The sequence below is a fragment of the Oncorhynchus masou genome, chromosome 24, assembly GCF_036934945.1.
Source record: "Oncorhynchus masou masou isolate Uvic2021 chromosome 24, UVic_Omas_1.1, whole genome shotgun sequence".
Classification (NCBI taxonomy): domain Eukaryota; kingdom Metazoa; phylum Chordata; class Actinopteri; order Salmoniformes; family Salmonidae; genus Oncorhynchus; species Oncorhynchus masou.
In genome coordinates, this window is record NC_088235.1 from 101,856,118 (window position 1) to 101,878,522 (window position 22,405).

The 22,405-nt window shown below is 42.3% G+C and overlaps 3 protein-coding genes and 1 long non-coding RNA gene across 6 annotated transcripts in view; 1 reads left to right on the forward strand and 3 right to left on the reverse strand.

Annotated features, from left to right (window-relative positions):
• The window catches only part of LOC135513157 (leucine rich adaptor protein 1-like), a 45,258-nt gene extending 41,228 nt beyond the window's left edge, over positions 1-4,030 (reverse strand). The window contains exon 1 of the mRNA XM_064935915.1: positions 2,962-4,030. Coding sequence (XP_064791987.1) covers positions 2,962-3,177 — 216 coding nt within the window. The 5' untranslated portion in view covers positions 3,178-4,030. The remainder of the gene's footprint in view (positions 1-2,961) is intronic.
• A 6,507-nt stretch (positions 4,031-10,537) lies between these two features.
• Positions 10,538-13,083, reverse strand: LOC135513161 (uncharacterized). Its single transcript, XR_010451498.1, has 3 exons — positions 12,302-13,083; positions 12,026-12,128; positions 10,538-11,808 (listed from the first exon to the last, which is right to left on the reverse strand). It is a non-coding gene; the product is annotated as an uncharacterized LOC135513161 (long non-coding RNA).
• Positions 13,084-13,161: 78 nt separating this feature from the next.
• On the forward strand, positions 13,162-17,070 carry ttc22 (tetratricopeptide repeat domain 22). The gene is made up of 8 exons (XM_064935916.1): positions 13,162-13,503; positions 14,105-14,489; positions 14,570-14,625; positions 14,726-14,841; positions 14,986-15,104; positions 15,508-15,669; positions 15,875-16,027; positions 16,356-17,070. Exons 1-8 carry the CDS (start codon positions 13,277-13,279, stop codon positions 16,887-16,889), a joined length of 1,752 nt encoding a protein of 583 aa, XP_064791988.1. The 5' UTR covers positions 13,162-13,276; the 3' UTR covers positions 16,890-17,070.
• A 640-nt stretch (positions 17,071-17,710) lies between these two features.
• ttc4 (tetratricopeptide repeat domain 4) lies at positions 17,711-22,354 on the reverse strand. Of its 3 annotated transcripts, none has more exons than XM_064935920.1 (10): positions 22,078-22,354; positions 20,240-20,357; positions 19,978-20,139; positions 19,810-19,887; positions 19,550-19,674; positions 19,362-19,448; positions 19,002-19,243; positions 18,441-18,525; positions 18,242-18,324; positions 17,711-18,142 (listed from the first exon to the last, which is right to left on the reverse strand). In XM_064935920.1, the coding sequence occupies exons 2-10, from the start codon at positions 20,337-20,339 to the stop codon at positions 18,040-18,042; spliced, it is 1,065 nt and encodes a 354-aa protein (XP_064791992.1). In that variant the 5' UTR covers positions 20,340-20,357; positions 22,078-22,354; the 3' UTR covers positions 17,711-18,039. The 3 variants fall into 3 exon arrangements, with proteins under 3 accessions (XP_064791992.1, XP_064791990.1, XP_064791993.1); XM_064935918.1 differs by lacking the exon at positions 22,078-22,354 and adding an exon at positions 20,735-22,070; XM_064935921.1 differs by lacking the exons at positions 18,441-18,525; positions 22,078-22,354 and adding an exon at positions 20,735-22,070 and having other exon boundaries at positions 18,026-18,142.
• Between the last annotated feature and the right edge of the window lie 51 nt (positions 22,355-22,405).

Below are 22,405 nucleotides of genomic sequence, written 5' to 3' on the forward strand. Positions count from 1 at the left end.
CCTAGTCATAGACTGTTCTCTCCACTACCGCATGACAAGCGGAACCGGAGCGCCAAGTCTAGGTCCAAGAGGCTTCAAAACAGCTTCTACCCCCAAGCCATAGGACTTCTGAACACCTAATCAAATGGCTACCCAGACTTTTTGCATTACACCCCCCTCTTCTTTTACACCGCTGCTACTCTCTGTTGTTATCATCTACGCATAGTCACTTTAATAACACTACCTACATGTACATATTACCTCAACTAACCGGTGCCCCCACACATTGATTCTGTACCAGTACCCCCCTGTATATAGTCTCGCTATTGTTATTTTACTGCTGCTCTTGAATTACTTGTTACTTTTGTTTATTATTCTTATCCATATTTTTTTAAACAAAATTATTGGTTTGGGGCTCGAAAGTAAGCATTTCACTGTAAGGTCTACACCTACACGCATGTGACTAAAATAATTTGATTTGATCTTTAGTGGACAACAGTTCTTGAGGGGCTTTCCATGACATTCCATGACTAACCAGGTGAATCCAAGTGAAAGCGATGATCCCTTATTGATGTAGAATACAATCACTGTAGATGAATGGGAGGAGACAGGTTACAGAATGATTTTTAAGCCATGAGACAATTGAGACATGAATTGTGTATGTGTGTGCCATTCAGAAGGTGACTGGGCAAGACAAACAATTTAAGTGCCCATCGAACAGGGTATGGTGCCAGGCGCATCGGTTTGTGTCAAGATGTACTATGCTGCTGAGTTCACGCTCAACAGTTTCCCATGTGAATCAAGAATGGTCCATCACCCACAATTGTGAGACGCATTGGTCAACATGGGCCAGCATCCCTGTGGATAGCTTTCAACACCATGTAAAGTCCATGGCCTGATGAATTTAGTCTGTTCTGATGGTAAAGGAGAGGGGGGGATATACTCAGTGCAGATTGCGAGGATTTCTCATGTCATGCAGGTTCAGGTAGGTTATACAGGACAGTTGTATAGTCTAAAAAAATCTATTAGTAGCTGATTAGTATGCGGTTGCATCTACATTTTTTTAAACTATCTGCAATGTTTGAATATCCAACTTTAATTACTGAACAAGTAATTACATTATTGCCGCCAGCCAGGCGACACTGTGTATAGGTTAGTGAAATGTTAGGCTTAACATGACAAATGGATGACCAAAGAGGCCTACCAATAAAAATATATCCATTAGCTAAAGCAAAGCTATAGACTACATGCCCTGGCATCATTGATTTGATAGGCAGTAGCATTGACAAGTTGCAATTTCAACACCATGGACTGCGACCAGTAGTCTATACTTTGTGAGTGGCTGTCTGGCTGACGCATTAGATGTTGTTTGGGGGGGGGGGGGTCGACCTTGCGGGGGCCCAGAGAAACTGAGTTACGCCAATGGTGTGTGTACACGCATGTTTCCTTGTGAGAATGAGTGTGTGTGCACATGCATATGTGCATGTGTGTAGCCTATTTTGTGAAAGCAGAATTGTGATGAGAGCGCAAAGTTCAGTACCCCTCTGTTCTCCTGCTACCCAGCACCACTCAGAGAGATGAGATAATGGCCCAACACACAGCAGCACTATGTATGCTGTCTGACAGTGGGAAGAGCACTCTGACTAAGAGGTAGCTCTTAATCACTGAAGCCTCTGTATGCGACCCAAATGGTACCCTACTCCCTACATAGTGCACTACTTTTGACCAGGGAGAGAGCCCTGCATCCTTTGGCTCAGCAGGGCTGATGAATGGGGATGGCTGCAAGCAAATCATGGGGTCGTTATGTGACGCTGGCCGCACAAAGATGTATGACCCTCTTGATGTCCCCTAACCTTAAAACATTTGCTGTTTAGTTTGTTCAAACCACTCACTAGTGGTCCACAATATCAGCACTGTAAAACATCATCACCCAAATGGCTGGTAGTGGTATTCCCTCTGGGTATAGGCTATCGACTAAATTCTACTGGCAAAGCAAGAAAGTTTGGATTAACATAATATATTGAGTTGTTATGGGCAACATGGACTACATACTGTATCTTACAACACCATATGTAATTTTATGCAGGTTTCTTTGCCAGAGTCTTTGGGGTAGTCTGTGGTTATTGTCTGGCGAGTCAGAGTGCAGATGACAGAACGACACAGCAGGGAAGTGCAGCAGTGGTAGGCCTACAAACAAAACCTGGGGATCGCTATTTTCAAACCAAACCAATGCGACAAATGAGGCTTGTTTCGGTTTCTAGAAGAACACAGGCATCCACCATGTGCTGTTTGTTTACAATCATTCCAATACGACATACATTGCGCCGTCACCAACACAGCCGCCGCGAGCCTGTCTTTGCCATAGGAATGCAAGACATCTGTGCACGAGGGAAAAACAACACACCCGGAGCTTCTCTGCTGAAGTCCTGTTTTTGCACCAAGGCGAGAGAAGTATGATGACGTCTGTTATGATAAACTCGGAATGTCGCCTATCAATGAAAGATGGCTGGCCTGCAATTAACTTGGTTTTAATAGGATAAATGAACAGTTAGATTGTAAATTAAATAGCCTACCAGTTCTTTCGCATTATATAATACAATAGTAATCCATGCCTAGGCCAATTATTAGTCTCTGAAAACACCAATTATGACCTGTTGACAATAATGAATCTATAGCAACCTCAGCCACCTGCCGCTGTTATCATGGTGAAGATCAGCAGAATTATTGATTGGGTGGATGCCTTATATTCAGGAAGAGGATGTAGGACTAGGATCAATATTAAATACATATATTTTTCACTGTAGGGCTACTGACCACCACCAACATCATTCTGAGTTGTTAGGGAATCCTTATAACATTAAATGTCAAAAGCAGAGCAAATGTTGTACGACTGCACATAATCTTTCTAACAACAAAATAAAATACAATGTGGATGACTAATGGCAAGGCCAACAAAAGTCACTGCCCCAAATAAGAGCTTACCATATCAACTTTTAATTTTCGAATCTTCTCATCCAGACTCCTGCCCGTGATGTCTCGGTCTTTGGTCTCCAGTGAATTCAACTTGACATCTCCGCGGTGGCTGGAAGCCTCTTCCCGCATGCACGTAAGCAAACCCTCAGGTGTCTTCCATCCGATTTTCACCTCTAAATCTTTTAAATCTGGAATAGACTCGTTGGCAGCTGTGCCCTCATCCATACTGTTCCGTTCTTTGTCAAGTCAAAAGCACACTACGTCCTCTGTGATTCTTGGATATCCTCGTCTGTCAAACTGCAATAACAGCAACCTCTAATTGCAACGTCTGGCATCCTACGCAACTCCTCTCCAATCGATGCGCCAGAGATAATAGGCTAAATAATGCACTAGGTCCTTTTAGTTTTATCAACAGACAGAACATTGACAAACACTATTATACTATGGTCCTGTTGAGGTCATGGATGTAGAAAATAGCCCAATACCATTGCAAACACCGCCGATGCTGTGAAGTTAGTGCGCTGTTACAATCTATTGAGATGATGCGCTCATCAGCTGAAATAAATACACATTCACTGGTCTGTATTATGTTAAATTCGCACTGAAAGGTTATCGCGATTAAGTTCAATGGCTCGATGTGAAGGTGCATTCATATAATGTGAATCTTCCTCAGAAAAAAACAGTCGCAGAAGCCTATGAAAGAATAGTCTACATTTCCCTCGAGTCCAAACGAGTGGTTTTGCTTCTCAATACGGAATAGTCCTTTCTAGATTAGGCTAGTTTAGGCCTATGCATGAAATACACAACAGGGAGCTGGACGTAAACCCTACAAGCCACGCGTCGAAACGCAGATTCCAGCTGCACGATGACAGCTGCAGAGGGGAAAACTGAACCGTAACGCACAACTTGCCTTCCGTAAGTACTGTAATATCCCTATACGCCTACCGTAATAGTGCTGATGTGAAACGCACCACCCCATTCCAACTGGACACGAATAATAGAACACTTGAACACCGAAGTAATAGCCCATTTCGAAGCCTTCTGCTTACTTGGCTGATGTTGATTCATGCTTTCTCACAGAGGAGTCATGTTCCGTAACAGCACCATCAGTGAAAAGCTCTCGCCACAGTCAGTGCTGCCAAGCCGGAGGTGGTAGAAAGGGCGACCAGGGGTCTAATCACAGTAATCTAGTGGGACAGATGTCTATGTCATTTAATACTGGATGAGACAGTGATTCATTTGATTGATCTTTTTCTGCACACCATCTGATATACTATACTGCTCTATCAGACCATCAAAGCACACCTACAACATAATAACAAGAATGCGCGCGCCCCGCACACACACACACACACACACACACCTGCTGACCAGATTACTTGAAACCACTTGAGCTACATAGCGTCCTACATTACCCTCACCCAACATAGCTCGCCTCACTCTACACATTTTATGGGTGAGCAATTTGGGCAGGTTAGTGCCTATTCCTCAACAGGGTCGTATGCTTTATGATCTGGACGGGTTCTGAAATTAAATTACAATCATTTATTACTTCCATTAACTCTAGAGTACAATCAATTCCCTTCACTATGTAAAATAACATTAACTCTATACATTTCTTAGATGTACTTGTAACAAAGAATGGACCATCTCTAAGTACTACAGTTTACAGAAAACGTACAGATAAAAATACTATATTGACAGTTGATAGTTATCGCCCTCTTCCCCTAAAAAGAGGTTTACCAAACAAATCCATAGACTGCGTCGCATCTGTGACACAGGAAGAATATGACAGACAATCAAATTCTCTCCGTGAGCGTTTTCGCTCGAGAGCATACCCGGATACCTGGCTTGATAAAGTTCAAAACCAAGTTAAAAGCTTGAACAGAAGCCAGTTACTTAATACATTCCAACAAAAACAGAAGAAACTGTTTTCTGTAAACGATATAATTACTTTCAATGATAGCGGTAATGGCATCAAGTGTATTGTCATGAGACTCCTCTTTAAATTCTGATTTCTAGAATCCACCTTTATTCAACTATAAACGATCAAGAATTATATGAAAAATATTGGTAAAATCAGATGTGGTCAGAGAGAAAAGATGCCTTCATAAAATGTATGTTTGCCCTCCGACGTCTAGAACCTATGAGATAAAGCAATGTATAACTTGCACTACTAAAGGAGTTATGTATATGTTACAGTGTTCTTGTAACACTATATGTATTGGAAAAACATCCCGCGCCTTGAAAGTACGTCTTGGAGAGCATAAATCCACTATTAGACGTCAAGAAATCACCTTGCCAGTTGCGAGACACTTTATAGAACAACATTCTATTAATGAATTACGTTGCGTCGGGATCGAAACTGTTCATCCACCACGTAGAGATGACGACTATGACAACACATTACTCAAAAGAGAAGCCATGTAGATATATACAGTGGGGTATTTAGTCAGCCACCAATTGTGCAAGCTCTCTCAATTAAAAAGATGAGAGAGGCCTGTAATGTTCATTCATATGCCAGACAAAATTAGAAAAAAATCCAGAAAATCACATTGTAGGATTTTTAATGAATTCATTTCCAAATTATGGTGGAAGTAGCCAGGAGGAAGGCATGGCCAGCCGTTGAGAAATGCTTATTGAAATGTTTGATTATCATGGATTTATCAGCAGTGACTGTGTTACCTAGCCTCAGTGCAGTGGGCAGCTGGGAGGAGGTACTCTTGTTCTCCATGGACTTTACAGTGTTCAAAACTTTTTGGAGTAAGAGCTACAGGATGCGAATTTCTGCTTGAAAAAGCTAGCCTTTGCTTTCCTCACTGATTGCCTGTATTGGTTCCTGACTTCCCTGAACAGTTGCATATTGCGGGGACTATTCGATGCTATTGCAGTCCGCCACAGGATGTTTTTGCTGGTCAAGGGCAGTCAGGTCTGGAGTGAACCAAGGGCTATATCTGTTCTTAGTTCTGCATTTTTTGAACGGGGCATGCTGAGGAAGATGGTGAGGAAATTACTTTTAAAGAATGACCAGGTATCCTCGACTGATGGGATGAGGTCAATATTCTTCCAGGATACCCGGGTCTGGTCGATTAGAAAGGCCTGCTCGCGGAAGTGGTTTAGGGAGCGTTTGACAGTGATGAGGGGTGGTTGTTTGACCGTGGACCCATAGAAGATACAGGCAATGAGGCAGTGATCGCTGAGATCCGGATTGAAAACAGCAGAGGTGTATTTGGAGAGCAAGTTGGTCAGGATAATGTCTATGATGGTGCCCATGTTTACGGATTTAGGGTTGTACCTGGTGGGTTCCTTGATGATTTGTGTGGGATTGAGGGCATCTAGCTTAGATTGTAGGACTGCCGGGGTGTTAAGCATATCCCAGTTTAGGTCACCTAACAGAAACGAACTCTGAAGCTAGATGGGAGCGATCAATTCACAAATGGTGTCCATTTGACCTGAATGCCAAGCTTTACATCTGGAGGAAACCTGGAGGAGACCGTCATAATGTTACAGAATGTACTGTTATGGTACCATAAGTTGGTTACAATGTGGATAATATAAAGATTTATGTTAACAAGTTTCACAAAGCTCGCTAACGAGGGTATCTATTGTAACTTGTGAGTACCTGAGACAGTGTTTGAGTGAGTGTCCATGTGCTTGCGCAGGTGCCTGAGAGCTAGGACTGCGCCAAGGGTTAACAACATAATGTGTGTTGTCACTTCGTGTGCAGGTATGTCTTTTATTTTGTCCGAATTGTGCTCTGTATCATTTTACTTGTATTGTATTGTATGGTGTGATGTTATGCATTGAATGTGTGCACGCAACACATGTTATTTCCTTTTGACGTTCTCTTTTGCCTGACCTTCAGCTAGCAAGGTGCCTGAGAGCTAGGACTGCGCCAAGGGTTAACAATGTGCGTTGTCTCTGTGTGCAGGGCAAATAAAAATAATTCAACTAGCAGACCTTCAGTTGTGGCAGCGTCCGAATTAAAAGTACAAAACGCAGAATGAACCATGCGACATACACACAATACCTCAGTGACAAAGCAAAAACAGGTTTAGATATTTTTACTAATTTATTACAAATAAAATCCTGAAATATGACATTTATATAATTATTCAAATCAAATCACATTTTATTTGTCACGTGTGCCGAATACAACAGGTGTAGACCTTACCGTGAAATGCTTACTGACAAGCCCTTAACCAACAATGCAGTACCAGAAATAGAGTTAAGAAAATATTTACCAAATAAACTAAGTCTGTTAGTAGATTGGACCTTTACATATGGGACCTGAACTGCTGAGGGGAGGACAGCTCATAAAACCATTCCACCTATTCAGCTCTAGCCATTGGCACAAGTCCGTCCTCCCAATTAAGGTGCCACCAACTTCCTTTGTAACAGACAAACAGCCAGGTGGCACTAGAGAGACCTTTAGAACTCTAATCCACAGAGAGACTGGAGAGCCGAGTGGAGCTTTGGCAGTGCACTGACTAAGTAGCACTCTTGCAAGATGCTAAGCAGGGTCTGATGGCCCACTTTGAGGTACCGTGATTCAAATAAAATATAGTATCATAAAAGTGATGGAGAGGAAGATGGGTAAATCACTCATGTAATCTGGTAAAATCCAGGTTACCGTTCAGCTTCATCACAGCCAGAGATAGCTTTTCAGTTCACTGTCACTGTCTGATTGAAACAGTGCTCAGATTGCCTCTAAGGATACAATATCTGTTGGGGAGCAGATAGATGAAAAATGCATTGATCCCACAAAAAAGGTACCATAACTTGAACCAAAACCAACTACTGAAATTCATAAAAGCGAATTGAGGGATCAAACGGTTTGGCTACACAAACATGAAAGCAGCTTGTGGTACAGCACCAGTGAACCCTTCTGTATCAGGATGACTGAAGATAAGGAGATACAATAGAAAAGTTAGAATGAGGTGAATGCACTGTATACAGTGCATTTGGAAAGTATTCAGACCGCTTAACTTTGTCCACATTGTTACATTACAGCCCTATTCACATTGTTACATTACAGCCCTATTCACATTGTTACATTACAGCCCTATTCTAAAATGGATTTTAAAATCCCTCATCAATCTACACACAATACCCCATAATGACAAAGCGGGTTTCTTGAAAATGTTGCGCATTTATTAAACATAAAACACGTAACTATTACATTTACATAAGTATTCAGACCCTTTACTCAGTACTTTGTTAAAGCACCTTTGGCAGCGATGACAGCCGAGTCTTCTTGGATATGATGCTACAAGCTTGGCACACCTGTATTTGGGGAGTTTCTCCCATTCTTCCAAGCAGATCCTCTCAAGCTGTCAGATTGGATGGGGTGCGTCGCTGCACAGCTATTTTCAGGTCTCCAGAGATGTTCGATCAGGTTCAAGTCCGGGCTCTGGCCGGGCCACTCAAGGACATTCAGAGACTTGTCCCGAAGCCACTCCTGCGTTCTCTTGGCTGTGTGCTTAGGGTTGTTGACCTGTTGGAAGGTGAACCTTCGCCCCCAGTCTGAGGTCCTGAGCCCTCTGGAGCAGGTTTTCATCAAGGATCTCTCTGTACATTGCTTCGTTCATCTTTCCCTCTATCCAAACTAGTTTCCCAGCCCTTGCCACTGAAAAACTACCCCACAGCATGATAATGCCACCACCATGCTTCACCATAGGGATGGTGCCAGGTTTCCTCCAGACGTGATGCTTGGCATTCAGGCCAAATAAAACCAAGATTTAATTATCAGACCAGAGAATCTTGTTTCTCATGGTCTAAATCCTTTAGGTGCCCTTTTGGCAAACTCCAAAGGGGCTGTTATGTGCCTTTTACTGAGGAGTGGCTTCTGTCTGACCACTCTATCATAAAGGCCTGATTCGTGGAGTGCTGCAGAGATGGTTGTTCTTCTGGAAGGTTATCCCACCTCCACAGAGGAGCTCTTTCAGAGTGACCATTTGGTTTTTGATCACATTGCTGACCAAGGCCCTTCTCCCCCGATTGCTCAGTTTGGCCGGGCGGACAACTCTAGGAAGAGTCTTGGTGGTTCCCAACTTCTTACATTTAAGAATGATGAAGGCCAGTGTTCTTTGGGACCTTCAATGCTGCAGAATGTTTTTGGTACCCTTCCCCAGATTTGTGCCTGGACACAATCATGTCTCAGAGCTCTACGGACACTTCCTTTGACCTCATGGCTTGGTTTTTTGCTCTGACATGCACTGTCAACTGGGGGACATTATATAGACAGGTATGTGCCTTTCCAAATCATATCCAATCAATTTAATTTACCACAGGTGTACTCCAATCAAGTTATAGAAACATCTCAAAGATGATCAATGGAAACAGAATGCACCTGAGCTCAATTTGGAGTCTCATAGCAAAGGCTCTGAATACTTATGTAAATAAGGTATTTCTGTTTTTTATTTGTAATAAATATTTCAAAATGTTTCGCTTTGTCATTATGGGGTATTGTGTGTAGATTGATGAGGATAAAAAAATCTATTTTAGAATAAGGCTATAACATAACAAATTGTGGAAAAGGGGAAGGTGTTTGAATACTTTTCGAATGCAGTGTATATGAATGCTATGTTAGATCACAGTGACTTATGTCGTACATTCGCATGGAGCAAACATGCCATTATATCTCCTCATCAGGAGGTGTGTGTGTGTGTGTGTCAGGACAGACCTCGTTAAGATGATAAATAACTGAGCAAACTGGGGCTTAGTTTCCCAACACCAAAACTTTAACATTTTCAGTATATTGGACACACATCATAATCCTCCAATACTGGGAACGTCTCTCCAGTTCTCTGCCATTCGGAGTCTTTAGGAGGCCTCTATGGGGCTGATAAAGTTAAAAAAAATGGAATGTTAAAAAGAAACATGTACTTACCACTCAGAAAATATGACATGCAATTTTCATATTATGTAACTATGCGCTGGCACCTGAGGAAGGGTGAATACCATGGCAACAGTTGTGCGGAGAAATGTGAAAATATTCACAATTCAACACCACCCCCGCACAAAATCATGTATACAGTACCAGTCAAAAGTTTGGACACACCTACTCATTCCAGGGTTTTTCTTTATTTTGACGATTTTCTACATTGTATAATAATAGTGAAGACATCAAAACTACGAAATAACACATATGGAATCATGTAGTAACCAAAGAAGTGTTAAACAAATCAAACTATATTTCAGTATTCTTCGAAGTAGCCACCCTTTGCCTTGATGACAGCTTTGCACACTCTTGGCATTCTCTCAACCAACTTCATGAGGTAATCACCTGGAATGTATTTCAATTAACAGCTGTGCCTTGTTAAAAGTTTTTTTTTTTTTGCCAATCAGTTGTGTTGTGACACGGTAGGGGTGGTATACAGAAGGTAGCCCTAGCCCTATTTGGTAAAAGGCCAAGTCCATATCATGGCAAGAACAGCTCAAATAAGCAAAGAGAAATGATAGTCCATCATTACTTGTTTACTTTAATAAACAACAAATATGTTCAACAGACAACATAACAACTACCATCCTGTACCTGTCTCACGGGTGTGATGTTCGGATCTACCGATCCTGTGCAGGTGTTGTTACACGTGGCCTGCCACTGTGAGGACGATCAGCTGTCCGTCCTGTCTCCCTGTAACGCTGTCTTAAGCGTCTCACAGTACAGACATTGCAATTTATTGAACGAGCAATGGAAACAGTGTTTAAACCCTTTACAATGAAGATCTGTGAAGTTATTTAGAATTTTACAAAATATCTTTGAAAGACAGGGTCCTGAAAAGGGACGTTTGTTTTTTTGCTGACTTTATTTTTATATATGTGCCGTTTGTTCACCATGGTGCTGTCGATTATTGTTACTATGTCTGTTGGTACGTGTGTGTACCTGTGCTGTGTGTTTTGGGCTTTCGTGCCCTTATGGATTGTGCAGATGATTACGGGTGTCGTCCCGGGTATTTTTTCGAGGTACTCCTCGATCTTTTGTTTGGGTGTTGTTGTTATGTGTTTGATCTTCGTCCCGTGCCTTTACATTGCATGTCTTAATTTGGGGCTTAATAAAAAAACTATTACGCATTCCTGCGTCTGTTTCCTAAATCTCTTCCTACCAACGTGACAATGACTATACCACTTAGCTAAGAATGATGTAAATAATCAAGTCAATAAATGTTGGGTAGTTAAGTTAGATAGCAGATAGTTAATATACTGCCTGGCATGTTCGATGTATTAGTAGCCAACTAACGTTAGGTAACTAGCTAACATGCAGGTACATACTGCTGTAATACTATGCGGTCGTAAGGATAGCATAGCTACCAAATTGTCAGCCAACATAACGTGTAACGATAACTTACTTTATTAAATTTTATAAAATGTTCTTAACATTTGTCTCAACTAGCAATGAATTTGTATGCACTCTCGTCGGACTTCGGTTGCATATTTTCCGCCATTTTCTTCAAATCTGAAAAGTTAGGAAGCCACGGCCGTTTTCTGAAGAACCCTCAACCCTATGGGCCCTAAAAGCACGGAAATAGTGTCCACTGCATGTGTACTTCATATTTTGTTGAATTTAGTATGTCATCCGGGAACTTTTGGCATGCTAATTATATCCATACTATGACCAATAAGCATACTATATACTCAATTCACATCACAAATTGTACGGTTAGTATGATTATTCGAACACAGCTCCTGACTCTCTGTCTGGTTACATGACAGACTCCTTCCCCCATACAGTCTTCCCCTTTTCTCTCCTTACCCAACATCCTCTCTTTCAACACTCACCTTGGTGTGCTCCCTGACTCTTGTCCCGGGTTGATGACATCACCAAGCACCTATAGACAGCACAATGGTGGTTTCCTCCTGTTAAAGTAATTTAGGAGGAAAATAGTACAGAAAAGAAGGAACGAAAATAAAAAATAAATACGGAAGTCAAGAGATAGGAAAAAACACACATTGGACTAAAATGTTTTTAAGAGCACTCGGTCTATTACCCCAATATCCAAAGGAAGTCAAATTTGTCTGATCAACTACTCCACAAGTATGTTTTTCAATTTAGAGATTGAAAGATAGACATTACCATGCTGACAGATTAGTAGTCTGGCCCAGGAATCAGACGTCATTCTAGACGGATGTTTGATGTCTAGTCTGTTGACGATATCCTTAGCCAACTAAAACACAAGCTGTCAAAATGATCAGACACGTAACAAATTTAGGTGAAACTATGCTATAGGCTATTCAAGTTAAGGGTAATTGGTTCACTAAAATCACAGCTCATAATGCAGGTAAAGCACACACAGCCCAAATATGTTCTGAACTATTTTGGGATCATTTGTGAAGATGAGATATTACTTACCCATTATCCATCACCATAGGAATTGCTTGAGCTTTTATAAAAAAAATCAGTCATCTTTTATTCAACACTATAATAAATTAAATGTTCACTCTCCGTCAACAGTGTGGTGTTAGTACACAACACTTTCAATCTCAGTTTGTCATACAATACAATCAATGCATGTCCACCCTCTGGTGGTGATAAGAGGCCAAACACTTCAAGGGCAAAATAAATAAATACTGGTGGTACCATACATAAATAAATACTCCTAATATACACTGGACAGATCATAATGCAACAAATACTTTTTGAAATATTAGTATGAGTTTTGAAAGAGTGATCACCTTTGTTTACAATTAGAGTTTATTTTAGTTCACTGAGATTGAGGATATCTGCATACTTCATCTAAGCACATAAACCAAGTCAAAGGGCTCTTTGTCCAACTGCATCACTCTCTCTCAAACTGTTCATGCTGCGCCTAATGGATCACGTTCTGTCATTACCATGGAGACAGCAGGCAAGAGAAAAGCTGATGTAAGCACCTTCTAAAAGATTGTTTTAAAAGGTTGAGTGAAAGTCAACCTACCTACTGTTGTTGTGACACCCGTCTAAAGCAATAATCCACTCTCCTAGTCTGTAAAAACCCAAGCTGACATGTGAGCCATAAAAGAAGACCATAGTCCTACTGAATTTCAGTCAGATATTCAAACCATAAAGAGAAACACAAAAAAGGGGGTCATAAATGTTCAATCACATTCAAATGTACTATTCAAATGAGATGAATAGAGAGGGAGGTAGCCAACTAAGCCAGCTAGGTCAGAATGGGAGTACAATACACCACTGCATGAGGTTACTTACTCCTTCCCCTCCCTAGTCCCTAACCTAACCTGTATTACCAGTCTGCCTCTGGAGGAAGAAGAAAACAGCCAGTTGACTCTGACAGTCAGCAGTAGTGTATGTGGACATTTGAGTCTCAGGTAGTAATTGTAAAAGATAATGAATTACCTGGATAAACATGTGATTAATAAACAGGAGAAAACCATGAAGGAAGGCAACACAGAGGAGGACATTGAGTCCCTCATTGATGGCATGGCGTACATTCCAGGTCACTTCCACCTGGACCTCAACCTGAACCATGAGCCCAGCGGGCCGGGGGAGCTGCGGAGGAGGGACACCCAGCTGAAAGTGGACTCTCTGGTGGCTGAGCTGGAGGCAGAAGTTGGGTATTGTAACATTATTTTATGGTTATAAGGATGGAGTTTGGGATGTCTGATATTGTTAATTGAACTTTACTGAAATCATGGGTGTACATACAGGTAACTGTCAAAATAAAGGAAACACCAAAGTGTTACATGTCTTAATAGGACAAGCGTATGGAACTCTATTTAAGGGATACGACACCATTCTTCTACAAGAAATTCCATAATTTGATGTTTTGTTGATGGTGGTGGAAAACGCTGTCTCGGGCTCCGCTCCAGAATCTCCCATAAGTTTTCAATTGGGTTGAGATCTGGTGACAGATGGCCATGGCATGTGGTTACATCGTTTTCATACTCATTAAACTATTCATTGACCATTGTGCCCTGCAGATGTTTATTCATTTAACTCAGGAACCACACCTGTGTGGAAGCACCTGCTTTCAATATACTTTTGTATCCCTAATTTAACTCAAGCGTTTCCATTATTTTGGCAGTTACATTGTTGATCACTAGCTAGGTACCTCAAAGAGTGCTGGAGTAAAACATGGAACTGGAATTCAAATTTCCCTTTAGCTGGTACAATGAAAAATATATGGACTGGACTATTGTTTTCAAAATATTACAGGTACCTCCAGTATGGTGTCCGTAACCTCCTGGGTCTCCTGGCTTTCCATCTGGACCAGCTGGAGCAGGCCGAGGAGACCTTCATGAGCATCTGTAAAGAAGACCCGGGGAACCTGAATGCTTGGGCCAACCTTGGCTACGTGTACGACCGCCTCCAGAGGGAGCTGGACGCAGGGGAGTGTGTGGAGAAGTTGTCCCAGCTCATGGGTCTGGAGGCTGGGCAGGCAGGTCTGGCTGAGTCCAGGCTTTCTGCAGCCCGGTGCCTGGCAGAGCAGGCCTATGCTCATCCTTATGATATAGAGCTTGACAGAGAGGAAGACCAGAGGGAAAGACTGACCACTTCTCTGACCCTGTACAACAGAGCTCTGGACTATGGGGGAGAGATGGTGAGATCTCATGTTAGATTACTTACGAAGGACATAATTTCACATTACAGTAATATATTGATGTTGCTTATTTTTTGTAGATACCAACAGAAGAAAAGAGAAGCTGGTATTTCAAAATGGCAACAATCTATATTAGGTAAATTGTGTCTTGAATGTTTCAAATATTTTGGTAGAAAATAATATCACCAAGCTCATGTGTAAGAACAATGTAAAGCAAATGGATCTATTTTTTGTAGACTAGATGATATTGTAAAGAACAAGGAGGACTCGGACTACTCCAGACTGTTTCACTACAACAAGGGACTGAAGCTGCTCACAGAGACCCTGAGGTCAGAGAAAACACATCACCAAGGTATACAAGGAAGAAAGATAGGGGGGAACATGAATAAATTATTGCTCTCCATCTGAACCCACAAGATGAGTGCTGTGTCTTACTGTCCTAAATGTATTGATTAATCATTCAGTATGTTTCTACCTGACCCCCTCACCCACACAGCACTATCCTGGTGCTACATAGGCATCATGTTAGAGAGGAAAGAAGAATTCTCCACTGTGCCCATGTCTGTACATGACTGTGGATACTCTGATTCTGACCCCCTGTCCTGCTTCGGAACTGTACGTACCTCACTCACAGAAAAGTGGGACTATAAACTAGAACAAGCCGTAAAGCTAAAGCAAAGCCCTAAGGACTTGACTCTTGCTTTTAATGCTTCTGACTGATTAGTGGCATCATAATCCTCACAGCTGCCAGAGGCATTCAGATGACGTTGTTTCATGAACATTTGCATAATGATTAGCGGATGTCTGCTTCCTCATCACCTACTGTATAAAGGGCTAAAACTTGGCGCCAGCTCAAGAAGTCTACTACCGTGTCTGCCCTCAGTTATTCTGCGGGGTTGAAAACTTCTCATATGCAGGGTTATAGGTTATGCACCTGCCATGTTTTAAAAAGAGAGCATAGCCCTGTCATTCTTCAGGTTATTGTAAAACCGAATGTAATATTGATTGTCCCCTACAGGCCATAAAACTAGCTGCAGACGATGTGTTCATCCTGAACCAGCTGGCCAAGGTGTTCTATCTGCTGGGAAAACATGAGATGTCCACAGGGATCTGTAACATGGCCCTCAATGTGCTGCCTGACCCTGAACTCAACTGGCAGGCCTACTGCACCCGTGCCAAGGTACACTACAGTAACCCTAACATGTCTAAACACAATGTTCAAATCAGTTTAACACTTGACACTACTGTAATATGAAATGTCACTTCAATACTGTTAATACTAAACCAAATAGTACATCTAAACTCTACATGACACTCGCAGGGATGGACTTACATGACAATCACAGAATACAAACATTTACATAAAGACATGTTTTTATTCTCAGATCAATGTGATGGCATATGTGAGGGATCTTGAGAGGGCTAAACAGAGACAGGGTGGGCTCCCTGACAGACATAGCCTAACTGAGGCCAAGGCAGACCTGGAGAAGGTGCTGAGTGTTCGCCCCTGTCTACGCACACACCTGGAGATGGGACAGGTGAGTGGGGATGTGTGTGCTGCTTTCTGATGTTTGACAAGACACTGCAAGCACTTTGACAGCAGTCACATCGGGCACGTAGAAATAAGCCATGTGAGTGAAAGATCAACAGTAACTTGTCAAGAAAAACAGAATATCTAGTGAGACATACAGTAATGTGTCAGTGTTGCTGTGATAGGAACACCTGCATTCATTTGTTTGCCTATGGGTGTATCACCACACAGTACAGTATCTTACCAGGTGTATTACGACACAGTATGATACATCTGTGTGTCTCTTACCAGGTGTATTACTACACAGTATAATACATCTGTGTGTCTCTTACCAGGTGTATTACTACATGGGTGTAGATGCCCTTCAGGAGAGCCTGCTTGTGGATGAGGGGGCATTAAACAGAGCGCTGGTGTCCCTCTCTCAAGCCGTGCAGTGTGACCCCGGGGACAGCCTCCCAGATCTCCACCTCCTCCGGGGGCGCTGTCTGCTGCTGAAGGGCGAGGAACAGAACGCAGCCGACTGCTTCAAGAGGGCCCTGAATCTGGAGCGGCCTGGCAGCAGGGACACCATGGCTCTACGCTGCCTCCTGGAGGCCCTGCTGGGGCTATTCACTCAGAGTGGCTCCGACCCCGGCCCTGCCCTCACCCAGCTGGAGGTGTGGGTACGGAGAGCCCAGGAGATGTACCCAGAGGACGCGGTGCAGGCTGAGCTGAGAAGCCTGTGCAGAGCACACACCGGGGAGGTGACCGAGCTCTCCAGGGCTCTGATCAGCAGGGGCAGGCTAGAGCTGGTCAGGAGGCTTCTGAAGACTGTGCAACCCAACCAGCCAGCCAGGAAGAGACCACTGGCCAAGTTTATGTCCATGTGAGCAGTGTCTAATGTTAGAGAACTAGCAAAGATCAAGCACAGATTGAACAGCCGGGTTCCTTTTCTTTAGTGTTTCCAATGACAGGAAGTGTTATTTTACTGTTTCTTCGTTCCAATGAGTAGCTTGCCTTGTGTCAAAAGACTGTACTAATCGTGAAATGGTAAAATACATCTGTGCACAACTGCTTTTTTGGAATCCCTGTTTCTGCCTATTTTGTCTTGCTTGAATCAACTCAAACTGAATGTGCATTAGTCATCCAAGGAGTTTATATAAGACAAATAAACTGCTGCTCTGAGACATTCAGGAAGCAATGAGGACACACCTAACATTTTAATGATGAACCATACCTTCCCAAAAATGGTGATAATTCTAAAGTTGTGTTTCCCAAACTCTGTGCACATTTCATTTTTTGCCCTAGCACTACACAGCGGATACAACTAATGTACATTTGATGATTAGTTGAATACGCTGAGTAGTGCTTGTGCAAAAAACAACGTGCACCCTTTGGGGTCCTGAGGACCGAGTATGGGAAACACTTTTCTAAAGCTTATTGGTTTAACCTGTCCCAGGTACTTTCTACAGACCCGAAAATGAAGAGTATTTTCATAAAGCCAGCCATCTTACTGCGTAATGCTGCTTGGGTACTACGGTGCACTGTAACACACAAGCAGCTGGAAAATATTCTTACATGGCAAGAAAAGCTGGTTTAGTCAGATTGAGTCTTGTCAACTACATGTGTAACATATGGGTTGGCTTGGCTTTCACAATCATAGTATGTTATGTTGTTGACAGTGAAAAGGAAATGACACAAATTCCAATACTTTGTTTTAAGGCCTTTTAGTATGTGACATGGTGACTTAATTATAACAGATTTTATGACAGGTTCCCGGATTGACACTGATATAGAATTTGATCTATACATACAGTAATGAACACTGCAATCTTGCCAATCACATAGTATGTTGGAGATATCTGGAACAATGTAAAGGCTCCCAAACATAACATTAATCTCTTCTCTTAAATAGCAAAATCTACACTTTTACATGTACTTTGGGCAGGAAGTGGAGAGGAGTGCAGTCCTTTCCGATTGGTGGGAAAGAGTTCATACCAGTAGTCTGAGATTGACAGGTCTAGGCTGATTAATGAGGTGTCATTGCAGTCGAATGGTTTTCCTTTCTGATAAGAACTTCTCGCAAAACGGCGAACCATTTACCAGAATGACAAAGCTGGGAGTTCCTGCTTTTACAAAACACCTGTCAAAGAAAGCAGGAATGATCAGCCACGAGAAAGCAATTAGCAAGTCACAGGACACAAGTGAGTTCAAACAAGTGATAAAAAAATACATTCCGTACCTTTTATGCTGAAGGATTTTAATGAGAGGCGTCTCTGGATTGACTTGATATAAGGACTCTTTCTCATGGTCTTCAAAGAACAGCTAAGGAGTCAGAATGGCAAAATAGTCAGAACAAACTAAGGAAAACAATTTCAGAGAGAGGATATAACCCCAAAACTGTTCAATGAAACCAATAAAGCAAAGTAAAAACTACTGACCTGAAGGTTTTGGGGAGAGTACTTCTGGTTAGTGTCCCAAGGTGGGAGTTCCTCTCCAAACATGAGAGTCAGGTGATCAAGAAAGCTAAAAAAGCCAATGTTTTGTTTAAGCAATAAGGCACGAGGGGTGTGGTATATGCCCAATATACCACAGCTAAGGGCTGTTCTTAGGCAAGATTCATCACAGAGTGCCTGGACACAGTTCTTAGTCGTGGTATTTTGACCATACACCAAAAACACCTGAGGAGCCTTATTGCTATTATAAAAAGGGGTTACCAATGTAATTAGAGCAGTAAAAATGTTTTAACATTCCCGTGGTATACGGTCTGATATACCACGGCTGTCAGCCAATCAGCATTCAGGGCTCGAACCACTCAGTTTATAAAATCTGTATTATTTTGAGAGTTATTGGTCATCAGCAATGTAATGTTTGTTCTACTTTAGACATCTTGTAGAGTATTGGGTTGGATGATTTCTCAGATCTACAAACCAACACTGTCATTTTATGTAGACCCTTCCAACCCCACATTCTGTTGAGAGATAGAGGAGAGATAATCATACCTGGAGGATTCGCTGAAGGCTGAGATGAAGTCTGTTTGTTGGTGTTCGGGGTAGAGGAATAGGACTGGCCAATGCATGACACCCTGTTCATCCAGGAACACCGTGGCCCCTGTGGCCTCCACAGAACACAGCCCGTCTAGGTCCAGGCCTGCTATGGCTCTAGAGGGGCCTCGATTATCATCGTCACTGTCAGAGCTGCGCGTAGGACGCTGCTTAGGCTTCAGTAACTTGATGCCACGCCCCTGTAATGCATGTGTGTCAAAAACTATGTATTGCCATGCGGCAGTTCCTTCGTCAACCCTCCTTATGAAGGAATCATGTGGTCGGATGCGTGACTTGTGTGACTATGATCTTGCTCACCTTTATAGCAGCCAGCAGAGCGTCTCTCTCACTGAGCTCCTTCTTTTCTTTAACCTTCGCCTTCCTGGCATCTCTCTCTGCTGCTCTCTAAACCACAAATACAACCATTTCAGCATAGGTTCATCCAAAATATGGACTGGACGCCACAACAGAAAGGAGTCAAGGCCATATTAAGGCCTGTAATATACCTTGTGTTTATCTGCTGTAGCTCTCAGCTCCAGTAGCTTCTTGTCTGTGGGCTGCAGCTTGAGCCCCTCCTCACACCACAGCAGAGCATCTGTATATTTTTTCAGCTCCATACAACACGAGGCACCTGCACAGACAGTCACACAGCAGGAGAATGAGAGAGAAGAGTCATGCATTAGCATTTGTCTCATAGAAAATATTCAGTGTCAAGATGTGTCTTCCAGTAGAATAGTCAAATGTGATGTTTATTCTATGAACGAACCTCTAATTAATGCTTTGAGGTGGTCTGGTTTAAACTTCTTTGCAGCGACAGAATCATTCAGTGCAGAGCGCATGTTACCTGCAAGGCAAGAAGAGAGAGTGGCTGCAACAAACATCCCAGAACAATATGAGATCTACAGATGGGTAGGTTCTAAGAACAGGTCTGTACCCAGGTGGAAGTGTGCTGCCGCTCGGTTAGTGAGCAGGATGGCATTGACATTAGAGTCACTGCAGTTCTTCTTCAGTCCAGCTGTGTAGGACACTATAGCTTTCTTGTAGTTCTTCTCTTTGAAGTAGTCGTTCCCCTCATCTTTCAGGCTCTCTGCTTGCTCTGAGTAGAAATAAAGAAACAACCATTGACTCTAGGTTTGGTTGGGACAGCCAATTCATTCCTCAGGAGTGGAAAATAAGTACTGCAATGGCTACCATACCCTCTAGTGGTCTGTCATCGTCGTGGATGATGGACTGAATAGCAGCCAGCTCCGGGTGTTTCATGGGGTCAATCTCATCAGGCGCTGTCTTCATGAACATAGGCACCTTATCGAACTCCTGCAGGGCAGTGCAATGAATGAGAGGTAGTAAAGCCTGTGGCCTCTGGAAACCATGGGCATAGCTGTGTGCACGACTCTTCGCCAGTAACTACCATAACTTCCTAGCTAGCCAATCAATAAGACTGGCATTATGACAAAAAGTAAAGAAAACTGTTTTATATCAAAATGATTTAGCCATTTAAAAACAAATCTTTAACAGTATTCTAGCTTGCTAGCTAACATTTGTCATTAGCGCCCATCCACAGATGGCTAGATATGAATGGTTAGCTAGCCAACGTTAACTAGCCATCACTCCAATGAGAGTAAGGACTGAAAACTGTCAGTGCTATATCAGTCGTGTTTGTAGAGATGTAGCTCGTTACATGTCTTTACTACCTCTTCCCAGTTCTTCTCGGAAAAGGCGTTGCTATATTTCTCTTTCTTGAATTTCTCCATAAAGTCGTCCATGCCATCGTCGCTATCATCGCCCTGTTGTGGTAGTGAAGCCATATTCACTCCAAATAAGGTGGATGTATTTGAAGATTAAGCTAGTTGCTGAATTACGGTTTCTTAGTATTAACTACTGAAGCGACACGTAAGAAAATAAATATGTCTACATTAAGTATGTAGAACAAAATCATACAAGTTGTTTACACGTGAACGTTGCGGTGCAATATCAAAACGCTTCCGTAGGGGGAACAGTTAGAGCTTTGATTCAAGAAGTTCCGCTGCAATGTGTGTCTATGACTCGTGTTTCTGTATCTGACCGAGTCCGGATGAAAAAATATTTTTAATGACAGACATCACAAATGACTAATGAACCAACGTAATTTGAGAATAATTATTGAGCCTCTTCCACCGGCCCAATATTGGACTAACGGTGCATAATACTTCTTAGTCCAAGGATTTAAATGTTCTATTTAAAGGGTGAATTGGCTCTGGAAGCCTAAACAGCCAAATACTCCATCTAAATGTGAATCGATTTTCAATTGCGGTACGGTTCTAGAAACCTAAATCCCTCTACTTTCATATCGCATCAAAAATAATTTCACAAATACAAAATACACATTTACTGTCTTAACCGGTTTTAACAGTTGCAGATGACAGTATTTTTAAGTGACAACACGTTTGTGGCGTCCATCTTCCATTTACACACAGGTGTTCGGAGACTCAGATAGCTAATTAGCACAGGTAGTCCACTGTCTTCTGCAACATGGAAATATGACCATGCGGGAACCCTAACCATATAAAAGGTGTGCATCAATTGAACCTTTATTAATGTATTTATTTTTTCCTTGCTGATATGAAAGCGAAGGTCGGTATGCTTCCAAAACCGTACCGCAAGCGATCCGTGTTTAATGTTCAGACCGAGCGTCGCGGCTCATAACAAAACTTCCTCGTACAGAAGACGGCTTCGTCCAATTGACTTACAGTTGAAGTCGGAAGTTTACATAAATTGGAGTTATTAAATCTAGTTTTTCAACCACTCAACAAATGTCTTGTTAACAAATTATAGTTTTGGCAAGTCGGTTAGGACATCTACTTTGTGCATGACACAATTTTTCCAACTATTTTTTACAGACAGATTATTTCACTGTATCACAATTCCAGTGGGTCAGAAGTTTACATACAAATTGACTGTGCCATTCAACAGCTTGGAAAATTCCAGAAAATTATGTCATGGCTTTAGAAGCTTCTGATAGGCTAATTGACATAATTTGAGTCAATTGGAAGTGTACCTGTGGATGGAGTTCAAGGTCTACCTTCAAACTCAGTGCCTCTGCTTGACATCATGGGAAAAACCGAAGAAATCAGCCAAGACCTTGTAGACCTCAGTCTGGTTCATCCTTGGGAGCAATTACCAAACGCCTGAAGGTACCACGTTCATCTGTACAAACAATAGTATGCAAGTATAAACACTATGGGACCACACAGCCTTCATACCTCTCAGGAAGGAGATGCGTTCTGTCTCCTAGAGATGAACGTATTTTGATGTGAAAAAAAAAAAAACACCATCCCAACCGTGAAGCGCAGGGGCGGCAGCATCACGCTGTGGGGGTGCTTTGC